Here is a 20125-nt window from a genome sequence, read left to right as displayed (position 1 = left end):
TTTGCCAGTGCGTGATGTTCAGAAGTTCTGAGTCTGGTATGTAAACCAGCTTTTATGTGGATTCAAAGTCTGGAACAGCAAAATGTTGTTTGTTTGTGTGTTCGTTTTCACCAGTGCAGAGAGGAGCACCTGTGTGTCCTTCTTTGAAGCAGTTTCTACAATTATAGATAAACATCACTAATTTATTTAAAGGGAGCCTCTAAAAACCCAAAATGGATCTTTACATGGTCAGTTTAGCTTCCTGTCAATCAGATTTTGAAGTTTTTACCGTCTCTGGGAAAGTGTAATCGTTTATTCTTATTAAGAGGTGGTTCCTAAAGGAGATGAGCTTTCTTTTTGTTACATCTGGCCTCACTTTTACATAAAAGTGCAGAGTACACGAGACCTCTTCTTTCTTGTTTGATCTGTCAGGTAGTTATACATATAGTTTCTACCATGTCTTCTGTTCGCCTTCACTGGAGTGTGCAAAATGAAGTTCTTTAGTTACTAATACTGAATAAATCCCAGTGTTTTCACCTTATTTTAATTGTTTGGAATTATTTTTCCCTAGAAGAGATCAAATATCAGTGAGTATTTGTTAAAATGAAAATAGAGTAGACTCTAAATATATTTAGATATTGATAATATTTAGATATAGATAATATATATTTCATATTTCTCTGAAATATATTTTTGCTATTAAGTGAGTGATAATTGGATTTCTTAGTTATCTGTGAGCCCTGCAGGTTCCTATGTTTAGTTTTAAAACATGGTGGAGTAAAAAATTGCTTTGTGGATACTTATGAGGCTAAAATAAATAAGTAATGAGACCCAATTGCTTGGAAACTTCACATCAAGGGAGAAAATCCATAAAATACAATAATGTGAAATGAAATAATCAGGACAACTGCTACAGAGGTGGACGCCTCTGTATGATGCCACCTTCTTCCTTCCTGAGGAGTGTGCCCATGCTTGCTTCTAAGACTCGACTTCTTAAATGCAGATGGGGCGATTATTTTAGGGGTAATTGTGTGTGTGTGTGTGTATTGTATATAAATAATTGTATATAAATTATATGTATAATTCCAACATGTCGAGGGAAAGACCTTTTATAGAGACGTCTTAGTTTTTGTTTTGTTTTGTTGCTAACATTTACAGTCAGAGTTCTGAAAATAGCTCCTTTGCAGCTCTTCCCTTGAAACTCACTGCTTATTTACTTGAAGTGTTTGTTGTCCTTGTTGTAAGTTTTTTCAATTATGTATCAAGTTATGCTAAAGAAAAGGGATATATTATTTTCCTATTAAATAATAAAATAAAAATCAAATTTGAGTTAAGGAGAAAATTATCTCTAAGGTTTGACTCAGATTTATTTCTCTTTCAGAGATAGATCATTTATTCAAAAGACTTGCAAACACTGGACTTAGTAAATGCTAGTTTTGTTTGTGAAAAAGTTGGAAATTTTAACAGTTATTGATTAGAGATTAAATTTCTTTATTCTGATTATAATCTTAGTTGAAGTAATACTTAAATTCATCCTAAGTCCAAGATCCACTGAATCTGCATCTGATTCATTTCAAAAGCCTGGTATGTGGCAGCCGTGTGCCTAATTACAAAAGAAGACCCCTTGCTTTCCAGGGTACACACAAGAGGAGAAGATAGAGATTGCCCACAGGCACTTGATCCCAAAGCAACTGGAACTGCATGGGCTGACTCCTCAACAGATTCAGATCCCTCAGGTTACTACTCTCGACATCATCACCAGGTGAGTCAGCCATCCCGAGGCTTCGGTAATGTTTGAGTCTGGAAAGGAGATTATTTTACTGGCAACTCACAGCAACCATTTCGATCTCTCCAACAGATTGCCAGCAAGCGTTTCAGTAACCGTTGATTTACACAGGGCTCTGTATTAGGCAGAAATTCATAGGGAAAGCATTTAGAGTATCTTCATAACAAAGGACTTTAGTTGAGCCAGAATTTCAACCTTTCTACAATAGCAATATAAGGGATTAATCTGATAAATTAAGAACCAAAAACACGGAAAATATTGAGACTCTTTTTATGCTCCAATAATTAAGAAGTAGATGCTACTTTCAGACACCTGTTTTAAGTAACACAGATTTTCTTCTCTCCTCTTTGAGAAACTTAAAGATCCTTGGAGTTTCCCTCTTTGGAATTAACACTGGAACGATAGGGGAAGTGCTTTCCCGAGTTAGCTACCAAGTGCTTAAGCCTATGGCAAGGAGTATGTAAATTATCCGAGTAGAGTATTATTTAGCGTAATTTATAGATTGCGTGTTTGAATGGACAATATACCCTGTTGAGAATTCACATCTACAGTAGCCTCTTAGAGTTTTCCTGGCTCAGCATCACAGATCCATTGCACCATCAGGTAAATTGGGTCAGACCGCCAAGCACTCTTCGTCGGGCCCTTTCCCAGCAACTGCTGTTTTTCGAGAGAAGTGAGGGATCTCTCCCTTTTGAAGTTTGACTTGCAGTTTGGCCAGGCAGGCTGCTTTTTGATCTAAGCCGGCCTTCTTATGGAAGTCTATTTGGAAGTCTATTTGCATTTATCTACAAGACAGTAAGACTAAATCTGACCTGAGAATTCCTTTCCTTAACCGGTGATTTACTGTGTGGATCACGTCAGAAGAAACAAATTTGGTGATTTATATGCCAAAGTCTTCCAACTTTCTTCCGGATAACACTCCTGATGCCTTTGAGTAACTGTCAACAAGTCACCTAATCTTTCTGATAGCTGCCCCATCTGTAAATATGAGTGATAGGGAAAAATATCTATAGCTTCTCTGAATCTAACTAATGATGACTCCGAAGAGTTATCATTATTTGTATTTCCCAATTGGCCGCTGGAGAACTATTTCTTTTTTAAAAACTTATTAGGTCAAAACATCAGCTGTTAAAAGCTGTGGACATTAGGAAATTTCTCTGTGCAGTTTTGATAATTTTAAAAACAGCACAGGATTTGCTACTCCAGCAAGTTTTGGTGACTTAGTGAGTTGCCAAACTTAGGACGTAGTTTTTCCTCTTTTGCTGTTTTTCATCTTTTCGTGTGTCGTAGTCACAGACCCACAATGTTCGGGAGGAGGGGAGGGCATCTTAGAAGTCATCCTGTCTTCCTTACCTCCCAGTGTGACCAGCCCACTTGAATTCTTCCAGTGCTAGAGTGCTTACTGCTACCTCCTCCTTGGTGAGTAAGTATAATTGTTATAGAGATAGTCTTCATATTCATCGCCTATGATTTTGTAGTTCTGCTCTATAGGAGCACCTGGAATCTAAATATAAGTCCTCCCTCGTACAGCCCTTCTGGTGTTAAAAAAATGCTGTCCGGTCCACAGCCATAAACCTTCTCTTCTTCAAGCCAAACATTCCTCTTCTCTCTGCCATTCCTCTTGACCCACTTTCAAGACTTCCCAGCTTCCTGGTGAGTCTTCTTCTGAATGATTCCTGTGATGTCAACGTCCTTTTTAAGATGAGCCACGTGGAGTGGAGCTCTCACTTCAGATGTAGCCTAAACAGTTCATGGGGTAAGAAGAACACTTGTTTTCTGATTCTGACTATATTGTTTGACGACTATATCTCAAGCTTCTTAGCTGTTTTAGGTTATTCTCTTGCCTGTTGCACTTAGTTACCTAACATCTTTGTTCTTTTGCATATGAATTTCTGCTAAGCTTGGTGTATTCAGTTGTGCATTAATAGGGTTGAATTTTTTAAAGCCCAAATGTAGAAGTTTGCAATTATGCATAGTTGATTGTTAGTCTCAGGTGCCATTGCTGTAAGTTGATTTTTTCCATCTTGATTACCATCAAGTACATTAGTTGTATGTCCTCTGGAAATTGGCATGTATAGCATCTTCATGTTCAAGTCCTTGATAAGAAGCATCAAGTCTCTTTGTTACTGGTGATTCTTCCCTTTTTGGTTTAAAATACTAAATATGGGTTGTCGTCTACTTCCTTTCAGTCAGCTGTCAATGTTATACTGTCTGCATTAGTTCCTAGCCCATAAGTGTTCTAAACACCAAAAAACAGTGTTTTGTTATTGCTGCTGTCCTTATCATTTTTGGCAAGCTCCAGTTCATCCTGAACTCCGGGTACCATTTCTGTGTGTTGCTGCTGTTCCTCCAGGAGCTCCCTCAGGCTTCTTTCATTTTTTGTCCAGACCCTTTAATCTGAGCTGATCAGGTAGTTGTCCAGGAAGCTACACTGGGTGTTGGTTTTTGTTTTTACATGTTGATTTGTTTAGTTTTAAGATGCCTTGCTGTTTTCTTCCTTATTGAAATTATATGCAGTTGTGTAATATGGACTTTATTCTTTTTGTTTGTTTTTTTTTTTTTTTTTGGTGAGAATGATTGGCCCTTAGCTAACATCTGTTGCCAGTCTTCCTTTTTGCTTTAGGAAGACTGTCCCTGAGCTAACCTACCTGCCAGTCTTCCTCTATTTTGTATGTGTTACACCACCACAGCATGACCTAATGAGCAGTGCGTAGGTCTGTGCTTGGGATCCAAACCTCTGAACCCCAGGCCGCCAAAGTGGAGTGCACAAACTTAATCACTATGCCACTGGGCTGGCCCTGGACTTTATTCTTATATCCTCTTATCCCTTTGATTGAAATGAGTTCTACTTGAGAGTGTTTAGCCAAGAGCTTTTATTTGTCTTTTCTGAGAACTTTTAAAATGTGCTTCCCTAAAGTCTAGAATATGTGTCTGACTGCCTAATAAATCCAGTTTTTCAGATAAAACTGCATTCTCTGTCTGATGCTGCCCATTGAAATCCATCTAAAGCTGGGTGACCGAAAAAGGTTCTCCTATACAGAGGTTTATGAAATGGCTTATGGAATTTGAGTCTCACATATAAGTTTTTTAAGACAGCTCTGCCTAACCACCTTTAGAGTGTTTTTCACAAAATCACAAGCCTTGCATCTCTTCGCATACTTTCTTTCTTTAGAAGTCTCCACAATGAAATTATTGAATATAGATGATTAGCACAGTTTCTAGTAAAAAGTAGTCTTCTGTGTCAAACTTTTTTTTTGCTTTAGTTGGAAAAAAAATTCTGCTTTTCCTGATTCTTCTCAGCAATATTTCAAGTATAATAAATTATCTAGAATTTTCTTTTTTTTTTTTTGATTTTCCATAGACTTTATTTTTTTTTTTAATTTATTTTTTTTTTATTGCAGTAACATTGGTTTATATCATTGCAAATAGAATTTTCTTAAATTGACGAATTTTTTTAAGTAAGCTCTTACGCATGTCATCAAGGAGTAAATGATGTTTTATGTGCTGCCAAATTTAATGTAAATGAAGAACCAGGGATTCATTTCTAAATATAGTGTAATAGTTCAGGATAATCTGTATAAAGGTAAAAGTTGTAGCTGGAAATACATCTGAATATTTAAGAAATAACAATACTTTAATGAAAAATTTTCATGTAAGTTAGTACTTAAGAAAACATAATGAACTTTTAAATGTGCACTGTTGCTTTAGTATAAATGTTCATCACATTGCTTCTGTCTTTCTTTACAGGTGGTGTTTTGCCAAAAGTCACGTGTTTTTCTTTAATTACAGGTATACCAGAGAGGCGGGGGTTCGTTCTCTGGATAGGAAGTTTGGGGCCATTTGCCGAGCTGTTGCTGTGAAGGTGGCAGAAGGACAACATAAAGAAGCCAAATTGGAGCGTTCTGGTGTGACTGAGAGAGAAGGTCTGTGACTTTGGTCTGGTGCTCCCAGGCTTGGTGGTGAGGAGTGTGTGGCAAAAGAAGTTGGATATGGAGGGATGGTGTGGGTAGTCTTGGAGCAGTGGCACATACTCCACTGGTAAATGCCTCCACTGAGTAAGGAGTAACCTAATGTTTGCTGTATTTTATCAAGAGGATTCTCTGTTACAAACGGTACAGAGTTTTATCTGGAATAATTCTCAATATTAGTGCTTTCAGAATGTGGTAGATTTCTCCAGATGCATAATGATGGTACACTTCATGTAGGTTCTGGTTTTGTCTTTTCTCCTTCTGATCCAAATTGTTGTTAAGTCTTTGTGTATTTATAGCATAGAAAGTTATTACAATGGTAAAAAAATCCGAGCTGTCCAAGTACTGTAAGGGCAGACCTTTGTACTCTGGAGCAGCTTCATATGTGGTAATTTGATTTTATGACACATTTTCTTTGATAGGTACACAGATAAAATGTAATTTAAATTTGTTTTTTCTTAAGAAAGGAATTGTAGAGGTGGTGACAGGGAAAGAAAGGGGAGGGTCTTATTACTAGAATTAATGAAATTGGACGTTTCCTTTGGTACCCAGTTAAAAAGTTTTAGGTTCTTGCCGCAGACCTGTGCGGGGTCTCAGTTCATCACACCCTGCTGCTACACGGGTCACCAAAACTTGCCTTAACAAAGGTGACTTGAGTAGTAGAGAATTGAAGCTTTCCTTCGTACTAGAGAGATTCGATGTTCTCCCATTTCCATAGCTCTTTCTAGAAAGGAGTTTGATGATTGTGGTTGAAGAACCCTAATTTGTGATAGGGTAGTGGAATAGACGCAGTTAAACATCTTCCCTGTTTTCTCTATTGCTAAGCACAGCGCTTCTACCATCAGGATTATCAAAGGAGTAGACTTTCACATAGTCCTGTTTCCACTGTGTTGCTTCACCCCTGCTCCCACTCTGCCTCCAGCCTCACTGGTTCATCTTCTCCAGGGAGTAAAGCTCCCTTCTTCTCTTGAACAGGAGGGGGTAGTGCCCTTGTTATGTGACTAGGGGTTGGGATCTTAAGCTCTAATTGTTTCCTACACAGACTAAAATTTTTTTTTCTCTAGTCTCACTCCTCACCCATGTTTTTAGGGGTACCTCATATTCGTGAGCTGTAGCAGGATTTTGTGGATAACCCTCCTGCCCCCACCAACATTAAGGTTTCCACTCTCTCTAGCCTGTAAGTGTTTGTTACTTCTTGTCCATCCACTTTCTGTTTTCCATGATGTCGTGAGCATCTCTTATCAGCTGTTGTCTTCTTTCTTATTTTTTTGTTCTTGTGGATTTATACTTTTTCTGTTTCTTGATTATCATTTTAATAGGATTTGGAGTGAAAATTTAAAGATAAACACATGTTCAAACCACCATTTTCAGAAATCTGAATTTTTAAAAAGTCCCTAGGTGAGTTATTGCCAGTCAAGAGTGGAGTCACTCTAAAGGGGCACAGATGAAAACTGGACTTATTAGTGATAAACACGATGCAGTCTGTAGATAAACTGAGATATAATAATGTACACTTGAAATTTTCACAATGTTATAAGGCAATGTGACCTCAATAAAATAATAAAAAAACAAAATCAAACACAAAAATACAGATTAGATTGGTTGTTACCTGAGGGGCGGGGAGGGGATGTCAAAAGGGGTAAAAGGGCCCATGTGCATGATGACAGATGGCAGTTAGTCTTTGGGTGGTAGGCACAGTGTAGTCCACACAGAAATCAAAATATGGCGATGTACACCTGAAATTTATATAATATTATAAAGCAGTGTTACCTCAGTAAAATTTTAAAAAGAGAGAATGGGATCACTGGTGTAGCTGACAGTGACAGTAGAGGACTGAGCTGTTTTCACCTTTTTTCCCTTTCTAAATCTAAGGCCTAGTTCTTGAATTTCCCCTTTTTTATTCTTAGGACACTGTGCTGTGGCCTCGAGCCATTGAGCCTGTGTCTTTTTGTTCTTGTCTTTGGTATGTTAGAAAGGCAGAGAGTGAAATGAGTTTATCTAGTTAACACATTTTGAAAATTGTGTTGAGGATTAGATGGTGTGATTGGGAATTTATAATAAAACATTCAGAGGGATTTTATGTGAAAGCATACTTCCCATAGTTATACGGTGCTTAATGGTTATACAGACATCTGTTAGCATGTTTCTAATAATGTCTGTGATCCTATTAGCTATTTAAAGGTAACCCAGAAATATTCAAGAACTTGTTCAAACATCTTGTGAACTCTGAGAACATACAATTTTTCATGGTAACAATTATTTGGTTATGTTTTTTGATCGATAATTCACAGAACAAATTGTAAATGATAACATAGTTAAGGAGATTTGAGTAGTGAAGATCTTACCTAGAGATGCAGATGAGTGAATAATTAGGATACATACTCGTGTCATGAGGATGATTTTAGTTGTAGTTATTACTAGAGGTTTGTGGGCTCTAAGCTGGATCTAATATTTTAAGATATTCTTGAGTTACTGTAAATGACTCTCCTCCAGATTTTAGTATGATAATTATAAGGTATCCTGAATTGGTGTGTATGACCTCAAGCAAGCCACAAGAAAACTTTCTACAAAAATGTCTGTATTAGGTTTTCATTCTACACAGTTCAAATGGAGCTAGCTTAGTAACGAAAGTTTCTTATTAACAAATGAATTATTTAAAATTACAGTATAAAATAAAACAGTTGTTTTAGAAATTTTAAGTAGTGCAGTGAGGGAGTTATTTTTAATGTTAAAAATACTGCTGGACTTAGAATTGCTGCCAGGAAGAAAAGTAATTTCAGGCCACAAGCTGCAGAACAGGCAGAAACCTCCAGTGTATTGAACAAACTTTCTGGAGTAGGCCCAGAAACGCTGGTCTGTGAGCAGTTGTCTTTGTATTTGTGGGATCTTAACTGGCAGTTAAACAGTACAAATAATAATGGAGTTTAAAAGGCAGGTGAGATTTATAGTAATCCGTGTTAGAGAAGGAATATTTATGGTATGGTCTCTTACCTATAAAGTATGGGAAGTATTTCATAAAAGCAGTACTGCCTATGTTTTCTGTATGTTATTAGTGTATTCCGAATTGCCCTTTATCTTGCTGGGATAGTAGTTGGGTTTAGAGATAAAAGTGTGTAGTAAAGTTTTATTCTGCTTTTTGCCTGCCTTTGGCCAAGGATAGAAATGTTCCACATGTTCACTTTTACATACTTGGATGTTTCTCTGTAAAGAGTTAGGCAAATGTCTATTTGTTCAAGTACTATATATGTCCATTTAATATCTATCAAGATTTTTTTCTCATACTATTTTCAGCAAAGAAGGATTTGTATTATAATCAATTTTTATTAAGTTTCTTAGACTATTATTTTTCAAAAATACAGTATTAGAGAGGCTACATTAAACTTAATGAATGTCAAGATAGTAGTTTCTTATTCTCATAGAAGTTGCTTGCAAGTTGGTTAGAAAAAAGACAGAAAATTAACACAGATTTAACAGTTATTTATGAGCTGTGTTAGATGTTGTTATAAATAAGCTTTTAAAATATCACTTAAAGCAATACTGGTAAGTGGTTATGTTATGGAGATCTCAGATAAACCCTTATAGGAACAATGAATTCAACTAGCCAACTTACGGTAATTGAATGGGTATGGGCCTGGGATGAAATTTCTACTCGCAGTATCATACAGAATTTGAAGAAAGACTGTATCTCAGATAGTCTTGGTATCTGGTAGTGTAAGCCTTCCAGCTTTGTTCTTCGAGATTGCCTTGGCTATTGTAGGTCATTCAGATATCCATATAAATTTTAGAATCAGTTTGTCAGTTTCTACCAATAAGTAAGTAAATAAATAAAACCTCCTGATACTTTGATTGTGATTGCATTGAATTTGTAAATCAGTTTGGGTTGAATCTGTTAGTCAGTTTGGGGAGAATTGACAGTTTGGTATTATCAAGTCTTCCAATTCATGACTAGCTTCATTTTTTTGTCTTAGATGTTTTGAAGTGTTTCAGTAGTTTTCAGTGACGAGCTTTTGTATATTTTTTCTTTAGATAAATTTCTAATTATTTGATCTTTGTGTGTGTGTGTGTTATTATAAATGGTATTTTTAATTTCTTATATTCAATTTTTATTGCTGCTAGTTTATGGGAATACTATATTGACCTGTATCCAGCAAACTTGCCAAATTGACTTATTAATTCTGTCTGTGGAGTCTTGTGGATTTTCTGCACACACCATCAATCGTCACAAATGCAAATAATTTCAGTTTGGGGGGTTTTGTTTTTTGTTTTTGTTGAGGAAGATTGGCCCTGAGCTAACATCTACTGCCAGTCTTCCTCGTTTTGCTTGAGGAAGATTGTTGCTGAGCTAACATCTCTGCCAGTCTTCCTCTATTTTGTATGTGGGACACCGCCACAGCATGACTTGATGAATGGTGTGTAGGTCCATGCCCAGCATCGAACCTGCGAACCCCAGGCCGCCAAAGTGGAGCGCGTGAACTTAACCACTACTCCACCAGGCCGGCCTCAATAATTTCAGTTTTTACTTCTTCCTTTCTGATCATTATACCTTTAATTTCATTTTTTTCCCTTATGCGCTAGCTGGGACCTCCAGGAAAATGTCGAATATAAATAGTGATAATAGGCAAAGTAGGTAGGAACAATGCCTATGAAGAAATTACCAGCCTGTATAGCCTTTGTTTTGTACTTTTGGGCAACCACTCATCACCTAATTGACTGTTATAAAATTTCAGTTGAATGGGATTCTCTGTAGCTGTCTAGTTGACTTTGATTTGATTCATAAATCCCTTAACAACATTCCCCAATAAACACTATGCCTTGCCCATTTGACTCTAACAGACACATCTTTATAAACTTGGCTATTTCCCAGTCCATTGGAAAACAGAAGCTATAAATTGGGAAAAGGGCTAAGTGGTTGGATGGTATGAGTCATAAGCAATAGGATTTTATGTCAGTGAAAACATGCTTATCCTCTCATGATAGATTCCCTGGGGCCTCTGCTGACCACAAAACATTGGGCTGGCTAGACCGCAAATCTAACTCTATGACAATTTCTGTAATTCAGGCTGGATCTCAGTTTGACTGAGTTGCATTTTGACATGTGTTGTTTCTGTGATAGGTTTGCCTTCTGTAGGACAGTGAAATCAACCTAATATAGTAGAAGAAGGCAGATATCATATCCTTAATTTTTTGATATATCCTTTCCAGACAACTTCACAGTTAAAAATGCATCAAAATAAAATATTCGAATTATACAGCACTAGTTTTCCTCATTCTTTAACTTTAATTCTCCCAGTTCACCACACTCTTGACTGTTGGCAGGAATATGCTAGGTGGAGAAAATGTATCCTGCTACTGAAGTAGCAAGTCTACTTAGTGCCAAGGGGTCAAATGCTGTAGGAGAGAGCCGCATGCTATGGGGTTTGTATGTCTGATCCTGACTTGTTGTGTTTCTCACTTTACATCCCGCTCACTTTCTAGGCTAGCTCTTCTCTTAGCTTTTCTCAGGTCCAGTTCTCCGGGAGGAGTCATCTTCTGTCAGGCTACTTTCAGGGTTCTTTGTTGTGGCTTCCTTCCATTGACTTCTGAAGCCTTAATCATGCTTCTGATAGTTATTTTAAGTGTGGCTCCTTTGTAACCAAAACAGGAAGCTGTTCCTGCAGGAGAATCAAGTGCTTTTTATCCTTTCAGCATTTTTTTTTTTTTAATCGTCTTCTCCAAATCTGAGTCATATCCCTTCTCTTGTCTACTGTCATGAATGCATTTCTTATATTAATGGAAAATACTATGTACGTTTTTAGGAAGTAACCTCTAAGCTTTGTGTAACTTTTTGCTAAATTCTTTTGTCCTTAACTTCTTGGAACAGCCTTCTACTTGTTGTATGATCTGTCTCTTTATCTTATGGATTTTATATTAGTTATCTAGTGCTGTGTAACAAATTACTCCAAAACTTACGAGATGAAAGCATTTAACAAACATTTATCATCTCACAGTGTCTGTGGGTCAGGAATCCAGGAGCAGCTTAGCTGGGTAGTTCTGACTCAAGACCTCTCAACAAGGTTACACTCAAGCTGTTGGCCAACTGAAGGTTCAACTCAGGGAGGATCTGCTTCCAAGCTCACTTAATGGTTGTTAGCAGACCTCAGTTCCTGGCTGACTGTTGGCCAGTCTTCAGTTTCTCACCACATAGGCCACTCCTGAGGCTCACAACATGGCCGCAGGCTTTTTCCAGAGAAAGTGATATGTGAAAGGGAGAAACAGAGAGAGTCCGAGAGAGAAACTGCAATTTTTTATAATCATCACTTCTGCCATATCCTCTTGGTCACACAGACCAACCTGGGTACAATGAGAGATGACACTACACAGGGATATGAATACCAGGAGGTAGGGATCATTGGGGACGATCTTAAAGGCTGGCTATCACAGATTTTTATTTATTTTTTGCTTATTTTAAAGAATGTTTTTATACATTTTGTTTCTATTAATACAACCCCCAATTCCAAGAGTTGAAATAGTTTGTTTCGAGTTTTAAAGAAAACCTATGGTTTGGGTTGTTAATAGAGAATAGAAGTTTCTGTGCTGCAGAATCAGTTAAGAATAGCCATATTACTCTGTTGGGTGGGCCTTCTTCAGGGGAGAAAAGCTTAATGAGACCCACAAGCAGATGAATGATTCTTTAGCAACAGTTGAAACAACCTTTATTTGTCAGCTTTTAATGTGGATTTTGTTAATGATGTTCTTGTTTGTTTTGGTTTTGGACATAAAAATTTTAACTGTTTTTAGTGAAGCCAGGATAATTGAATAGTTTCCTATTAGTTGGTTCCAGTTACATATAAAAGTCCTCAAACGTTTTAACCTAAATCCCATATCTTCCTTTATGGCTAAAGTTAGAACAAAAAAGAACAAACAGTAATTTGTGTGTGTGCCTCTGAACTCAAAAACCACAGACTAGATGCTTTAGCTGTTTATTTTAGATTGTTAGACTCCTCGGAAGTCAGATTTTTAGTTTCTGAAGAAATGTCTGCAGCTGATGGTAAGAGGTCTTTAAACACAATGTGACAAGTCACAGTTTTAATAGTATTATGGAGGCTGAATTTAAAGTAGCCTACAATTTCCTAATCTTTAAGCAGCACAACTTTGAAAATTTCTGCTTATTATAGAATTTACTAATTTAAAAGGCTGTAGCAGTTCAATGTCATCACAATCTAAGATACTTTATTATCAGAAGGATTTTTTGAAGCCAACATTGAAGTTTGTGCTGTTGAACATCCATCCATCAAACTTGAGCCTGATATCTTATTATAGACCCAAGTTGCACAGATAGGGCGTAGAAGTTTGAATTCAGTTTTTCATTTTCAGTATTTAAAGTCTTGCTTCATCTGTTCATGCTTATCTTTCCTTTGATTGTATTGGTGGCTCAAGACAAAATTTTCTAATGGTCAAAGGAACTAGGGTTAACTGTTGAAGAATATGGACTTTAGAGAAAGAATTTTAGTCCTAAGGCACCTGGCTTGCTGGTTCTAAAGCTTTGGGAGTTTGTAGGGTTCTGTTACAGCTAATTGGGTTTTGCAAACCAAGATTATAAAACAATTAAATCTAGAGATTAAGACTTTTCTATGCTAAATCCTTTGCATTTGTAGGGGTATTAGACAGCGTGTTGTGTCCAAACATCTAAAATCAAGTGGTGTTTTAATGTTGAGATGAAAATATCATGTTAGTATATACTGCCAATATCATGAAGATTTACTAAATATTCTTTTCTGACATTTACATTAATTTACCGATTGTTCCCTCATCAATATTGGCCTGGTTTAAGAGAGATTTGTTTGCCTATGTAGACTGGAAGGAAGCTGCAGTGAAGGAAAAACCCTGCTTACATATGATAAGAGCCAAACGTTTGTTATTTAAACTCTATTTTGGGACAAGAAAACCAAATATTGTCAAAAAATTAAAAAGTTATTGTTCCATTTAAGGACTCATATAGGAAGATGCAGTGGCCTTTGGGTGTCATTGTCATATATTATGAAAACCAGCCTTTTAATTTACAAGATATTAAAACAATACTAATGTTATTTTTAATATTACAACTGTGGTCTCTGCATTTTAACTGCTAATCCAAATAATTCTCCAAGACTACTTTCTGAATCTCTAATATAAGAAATGAGATTTATTAATGCAGAAAACTCACAGGGAGACAGGGGTGCAAGCTCCCTTGTCTGGTACAAAGTTAGGATCTCATGTCTTGGACCTGTGTGTAATATTGGTTCATTCAGTCTATGAGTCAGCTAGCATTTACCGAATCTTACTTGCCAGGTTTTAGACTGGATCCTGGGAAGCAGATGAAAGAGAACTCCTAACAAATATGTAGTACATTGAGGGAAGTAGATATATAAACCAATAATTTGTAGATGTGGGATAAATGCTGGGTTTTTTTTGTTTTTTGTTTTTTTTTAATTTTATTTTATTTATTTTTCCCCCAAAGCCCCGGTAGATAGTTGTATGTCATAGTTGCACATCCTTCTAGTTGCTATATGTAGGACGCGGCCTCAGCATGGCCGGAGAAGCGGTGCGTCGGTGCGCGCCTGGGATCCGAACCCGGGCCACCAATAGCGGAGCGTGTGCACTCAACCGCTAAGCCACGGGGCCGGCCCTAAATGCTGGTTTTTAAAGTACTGTGTGGAGGCACTGAATTGATCATTGAAAGCTTCATTTTATTTATTATCGATATTGTAGGTTTTTAAAATTGCTTTTAGTAAATTGAGACAAAAAGGTTAATTACTTACATCTCAAAATTAATTTGAATAGATAAATAGATGGAAAAAAATGTTTTCCAGATACTCTCTTTTGATAGTTATTTATGAATAAATAACTATGACTAAAATTGAGAAATGGTTCACAATCGTAATTTCCATTTACATCTCAATAGTTATTTTGTAGTAATGTTTAGTAGATAAACTTGAAAGAAAATGTATTTGGTAATGTTAAGGTTGTATTATCATCCTCAAAATAATGAAGAAAATATTGACAGAAAGGACGTAAAAGATTTTATTGCTATTATGAAGGTTTTTCAGGGCATTCAGTCCACAGAGTTCTCCATTACAGCTAGTTCCTTTAAAAAAACAAGATTGAAAATACGCAGGCACAAATGCTTTGGCAGCCCTGGTCAGTAACTTGAATCTCAGTTGCATTTAGCACACTTCCTCAGACTGGGAACATGGTTTTCTGGAAAAGATTAACCTGAAACTGACAGCACAGATTATACAGTTGGAAATATTTAGGTTTTTCTGATTTGTTTTTAAGATAACTTTGTTTTCCTTTTTCTGCCTTCCCAAGAGAAGGCTCTCAGATGCATTGTATCCATGGTCAGTTTAGCTTCGAGGCACATGCTTCTACTATCTTGTAGGAAATAACAAAGCCACTTATAATCTCATCTCCCTTTTTAAAGTACATTTAAAAAAATTTAGTTTTTATAACAGCCGTACAGATCTTTCTGTTCATGCCTAAATGGGATCTGGATCCATGTATACATACTATTGTATGCTAAAGAGTTGAGATGTAAACCGTATTCCCCTTCATTGGTTCACACGCGACCTCTCTGCCAACTAGCTATTAATACACCTAGTAACACACCTCTTATACCCTGCACACAAATACAGTTCAGCAACCCAATCTGCAAGTTTCATTTTGCTCCTCCTTCAAAATTCAGGAACCCAGTGTGGTTAGATTCAACTTTCAAGAAAAAATTTTAATCATTCAGTAATAATTTTGTTACCTAATTAATTTTCACTGATTCAAAATGTTTGTGTTTACTTTACAAAATCAGTGTTAAAAACTTAGTAATTTTTTGGCAGATCAAAGTAACGAATAAGTATCTTGGTGATTTTTTGTTTGTCCACAGATGTTATTAAGATTTAAGAATGAAATAGCCCAAATTCAGTTATTTCAGGAGACCATAATTGAATACCTATATTGTATAAGGCACTATGATGAATTGATATGGCGAGATTAGAGTTTGTCTAGTCTGATTTCATTTTACAGGTCAGAAATCTAGGGCCCAGTTTCTTACCCAAGAAGATTGTGTTCCGTAAGTGTTAGTTGAGTTATGGTCTGGGTGGTGGTTACTCCATCAGCCTAAAAGGCATTTCAGAATAGTGGGAGGTATGATTAGAAAGTTATTTTGGCACTATATTGTGTTGGATTTTGAATGCAACTCTTATAAGTTAGGAATTTGCTTAATTTGTCATGAAAACCTAGTAAAGATGTTTGTCTAGAAGTGATGTAGTTAGAGCAGTGATTTAGAAAGATTCATTTTCAAGTAGTGAATAAAATGAATAGTAGGAAAAGTAGGTAGAGAAACCAAATTAGTAGGCTATTGTGATAATTCAGGCAGGAAGGATAATTGTCATTTATAAAGTTCCTGCTATGTGCTAGACTCTATTCTAAGCATTTTACATGTATTTACTCATTTAATCCTCTAATGACCCTATAAGATAGGTATTGTTTTTTTGTGTGTGTGTGAGGAAGATCAGTCCTGAGCTAACATCAGTCGCCAATCCTCCTGTTTTTGCTGAGGAAGACTGGCCCTGGGTTAACGTCCGTGCCCATCTTCCTCTACTTTATATGGGCCGCCACCGCAGCATGGCTTGACAAGCGGTGCCTCGGTGCACGCCCAGGATCCAAACCCCAGGCCACCGCAGCGGAGCGCGCGCACTCAACCGCTGTGCCACCGGGCCAGCCCCAAGATAGGTATTGTTATTAGGCCCATCTTACAGGTGAGAAAACTGAAGCACAAAAGATTAAATAACATTGCCAGTGTTCACAGCTAGTAAATGTCAGAGTTAAGATTCTAACCTGGGCAGACAGGCTCCAAGTCTAAACTCAGTGGCTCCACTATGCTTTCATTATTCCTATGTATCCTATATCCATTATTGCTATAACCACTGTTTGAAGTGTAGATATTATTTCCCTCATTTCAGATGAGGAAATGGAAGTTTAAAGACATTAGGGACATGAACAATCCGAAAGGGAAATTAAGAAAGCAGTTCCATTTGCAATAGCATCTAAAAGAATTAAATACTTAAGAATAAATCTCACAAAGGAGGTGAAAGTTTATATGCTAAAAACTACAAAACATTGCTGGAAAGAAGTTTAAAAAGACTTACGTAAGTAGAAAGATATCCTGTGTTCATGGATAGGAAGACTTAACATTGTTAAGATCTACAAATTCAGTGCAATCTATAGATTCAACGCAATCTCTTCCAAAACTTCAATAACCTTTTTCAGAGAAATGGAAAAGCCAATCTTCAAATTCATATGGAATTGCAGTGGGCCCCAAATAACCAAACAGTCTTGAAAAACAAGAACAAAATGGAGGACTCACACCTCCTGACTTTGAACTTTCTACAAAGCTACAGTAATTAAAACAGTATGGTACTGGCATAAGGACAGACATATAGACCAGTGGAATAGAGTATAAAGCATAGAAATAAAAGTTCACGTATATGGTTAGTTGATTTTTAACAAGGATGCCAGGATCATTCAATGGGGAAAGGAAGGTCTTTTTCATAAATGGTACTGGGAAAACTGGATATCCACATGCAAAAGAATGAAGTTGGATCTTTACCTTATACTATATACAAAAATAAACTAAAAATTGATCAATTTTAAAAGCTAAAATTATAAAACTCTTAGACTAAATCACTGGAGGAAATCCTCATGACATAGATTTGGCAATGATTTTATGGATATGACACCAAAAGCACAAGCAATAAAAAAAAATAGGTAAATTGAACTTCATCAAAATTTAAAACGTCTGTGCGTCAAAAGACACTATCAATAAAGTAAAAAAAAAAGAATGGGAGAAAATATTTGCAAGTCATTTATCTGATAAGGGATTGATATCTAGAATGTATAAAGAACTCCTACAACTCACCCAACAAAAACCAACCCAATTCAAAAATGAACTAAGGGCTTGAGTAGACATTTCTCCAAAGAAGATAGACAAATGGCCAATAAGCACATGGAAAGATGCTTAACATCATTAGTCATTAGATAAGTGCAAGTGAAAACCACAGTGAGATATTACTTCACACCTAGTACAATGACTGTAATCATAAAAATGGAAAATAAAAAGCATTGGTGAGGATGTGGAGAAATTGGAGCCCTCATGCATTCATGATGGGGGTGTAAAATGGTGCAGCTACCATGGAAAACAGTTCGTCAGTTCTTCAAAAAGTTAAACATAGAACTCAGCAATTCCACTCCAAAAGAGTTGAAAGCAGGGACTCAAACAGATACCAGCGTTCATGGCAGCATTATTCACAATAGCCAAAAGATAGAACCAACCCAAGTGTCCATCAACAGATGAATAGATAAACAAAATGTGGTATATACATACAATGGAATATAATTCAGCCATAAAAAGAAATTAAAGTTTGATATATACACCACAGCATGGCTGGATCTAGAAAACATTATGTTAAGTGAAATAAGTCAGACACGGAAGCACAAATATTGTCTAATTCCACTTAATATGAGGTACCTAGAATAAGCCAATTCATAGGGACAGAAGAGTAGAATAGAGGTTACCAGGGGCTGTGGGTGGGGGGATGTAGAGGGGAGGAATGAGGAGTTATTTTTTTAAAGGTTACAGAGTTTGTGCTGAGATTTTGAAGAAGTTTTGAGTATAGATAGTGGTGATGGTTACAACAACATCGTGAGTGTATTTAATGCCACTGAATTGTACACTTGCAAATGATTTAAATGATCAATATTATGTTATATATATTTTACCATAATAAAAACGGTTTAAAAAAAAGGGATGGGCCGGCCCGGTGGCATAGTGGTTAAGTTCATGCACTCTGCTTTGGCAGCCCGGGGTTTGCAGGTTCGGATCCCGGGCGCGGACCTATACACCGCTCATCATGTCATGCTGTGGTGGCATCCTGTATACAAAATAGAGGAAGATTGGCACAGATGTTAGCTCAGAGCCAACCTTCCTTACCAAAAAAAAAAAAAAAAAAAAGAGGTTAAGAAAATTTCCCAAAGTCACACAGTTTGTAAGTGGAAAGAACTGGACCACAAACCTAAGCTGTCTGACTACAAGGCTTCTTGGAGGTAAGGGGGATCAATTGTACATTTCTAGGAATCTGCCCAAAAGCAGGAATACTGAAAATGGGAAATTACATGTTTTTGTATCTAAAGCATTTTGGTATATCTGTCTGAATTCCTAAGATTTTTTAATCTAAACATATCAGCTACTCTTAGTGGTTAAGAGTCGGCTACTAGGAAAGTCTGTCCACTCTTTGAAACAAGTGTTTTTATACAGTATTAAAGGATAATAATTTTTTAATGGCAAAATCATCACTATCATACAAATATAAAATGAATGTGTCAAAGATTTTAATCAACTAATTAATGAGAGAACCAAAAAGACGTTACAACTGGTTCAATGGAGAATCCAGAAAGTAGACATATATAGGCAATTAGGAATGCTGAAGTTAATTTGCAAACCAGCTTCTTGGGAAAGGGAGAGGATCAGTTGTACTTCTACTGGACAAAATTTATTTTCATTTCTATGGACAAGAATCATTTGCATTATGGTATTATCTGCAGGGGATACGTTCCAAGACCCCCAGTGGATGCCTAAAACCTCGGCTAGTACTGAAACCTATATATACTATGTTTTTTCTATACATACATACCTATGATAGTTTAATTTATAAATTAAGCATAGTAAGACATTAACAACAATAATAAAATACAACAGTTTAAACAATATACTGTAATAAAAGTTATGTGAGTGGTGTCTCTCAAAATATTTTACTGTGCTCACCCTTATGATGTGAGATAATACACTCCCTTCGTGATGAGATGAAGTGAGATGAATGACGTAGGCACTGTGATGTAGCATTGGCAGCTATTGACCCTCTGACAGTACATCAGAAGGAGGCCATGATGATGTCAATGGTTGGATGTCAGGAGCAGATGTTGTTGATGGTTGAGGATCCAACAAAGGGATGATTCACGAGCAGGATGGCACAAGATTTCATCACACTACTCAGAACAGCATGTAATTTTAAACTTATGAATTGTTTGGACCACAGTTGACGGCAGGTAACTGAAACTGCAGAAAGTGAAACTGTGAATAAGGGGGGACTATTCTACTGTCATTTTCTACAATTTACAGAATTGAAAAATAGCTGAAAGACAGTAAGACACAGACAACCTGGAAGGATTTACTGAACAGAACACCCGGTAATCTATTTTTGCTCATTTCCAAATCTTTCACAGTTTTTTCTGACAACAGTCATAGAAGGGAATCTGTGTATGTAATACCAATTATGTTGATTATTTCCAGTCAGGAAAAGAATAATCTAATCTCTAAATTTACCACCAG

At 36.6% G+C, this 20125-nt stretch overlaps 1 protein-coding gene across 2 annotated transcripts in view; it reads left to right on the top strand.

Moving 5' to 3' along the window:
* LONP2 (lon peptidase 2, peroxisomal) overlaps window positions 1–20125 on the top strand; it is a 107402-nt gene that overhangs the window by 59362 nt on the left and 27915 nt on the right. For both annotated transcript variants that reach the window (XM_087420291.1, XM_087420292.1), the window contains exons 10-11: window positions 1615–1741; window positions 5555–5688. In XM_087420291.1, coding sequence (XP_087276417.1) covers window positions 1615–1741; window positions 5555–5688 — 261 coding nt within the window. The remainder of the gene's footprint in view (window positions 1–1614; window positions 1742–5554; window positions 5689–20125) is intronic.

Source organism: Ceratotherium simum, chromosome 30 (assembly GCF_057802395.1).
Source record: "Ceratotherium simum simum isolate JZ-2026a chromosome 30, ASM5780239v1, whole genome shotgun sequence".
In the NCBI taxonomy this organism is placed as follows: domain Eukaryota; kingdom Metazoa; phylum Chordata; class Mammalia; order Perissodactyla; family Rhinocerotidae; genus Ceratotherium; species Ceratotherium simum.
The sequence above is the reverse complement of the archived record's forward strand: the minus strand, read 5'-3'. Positions and strand labels throughout refer to the sequence as shown.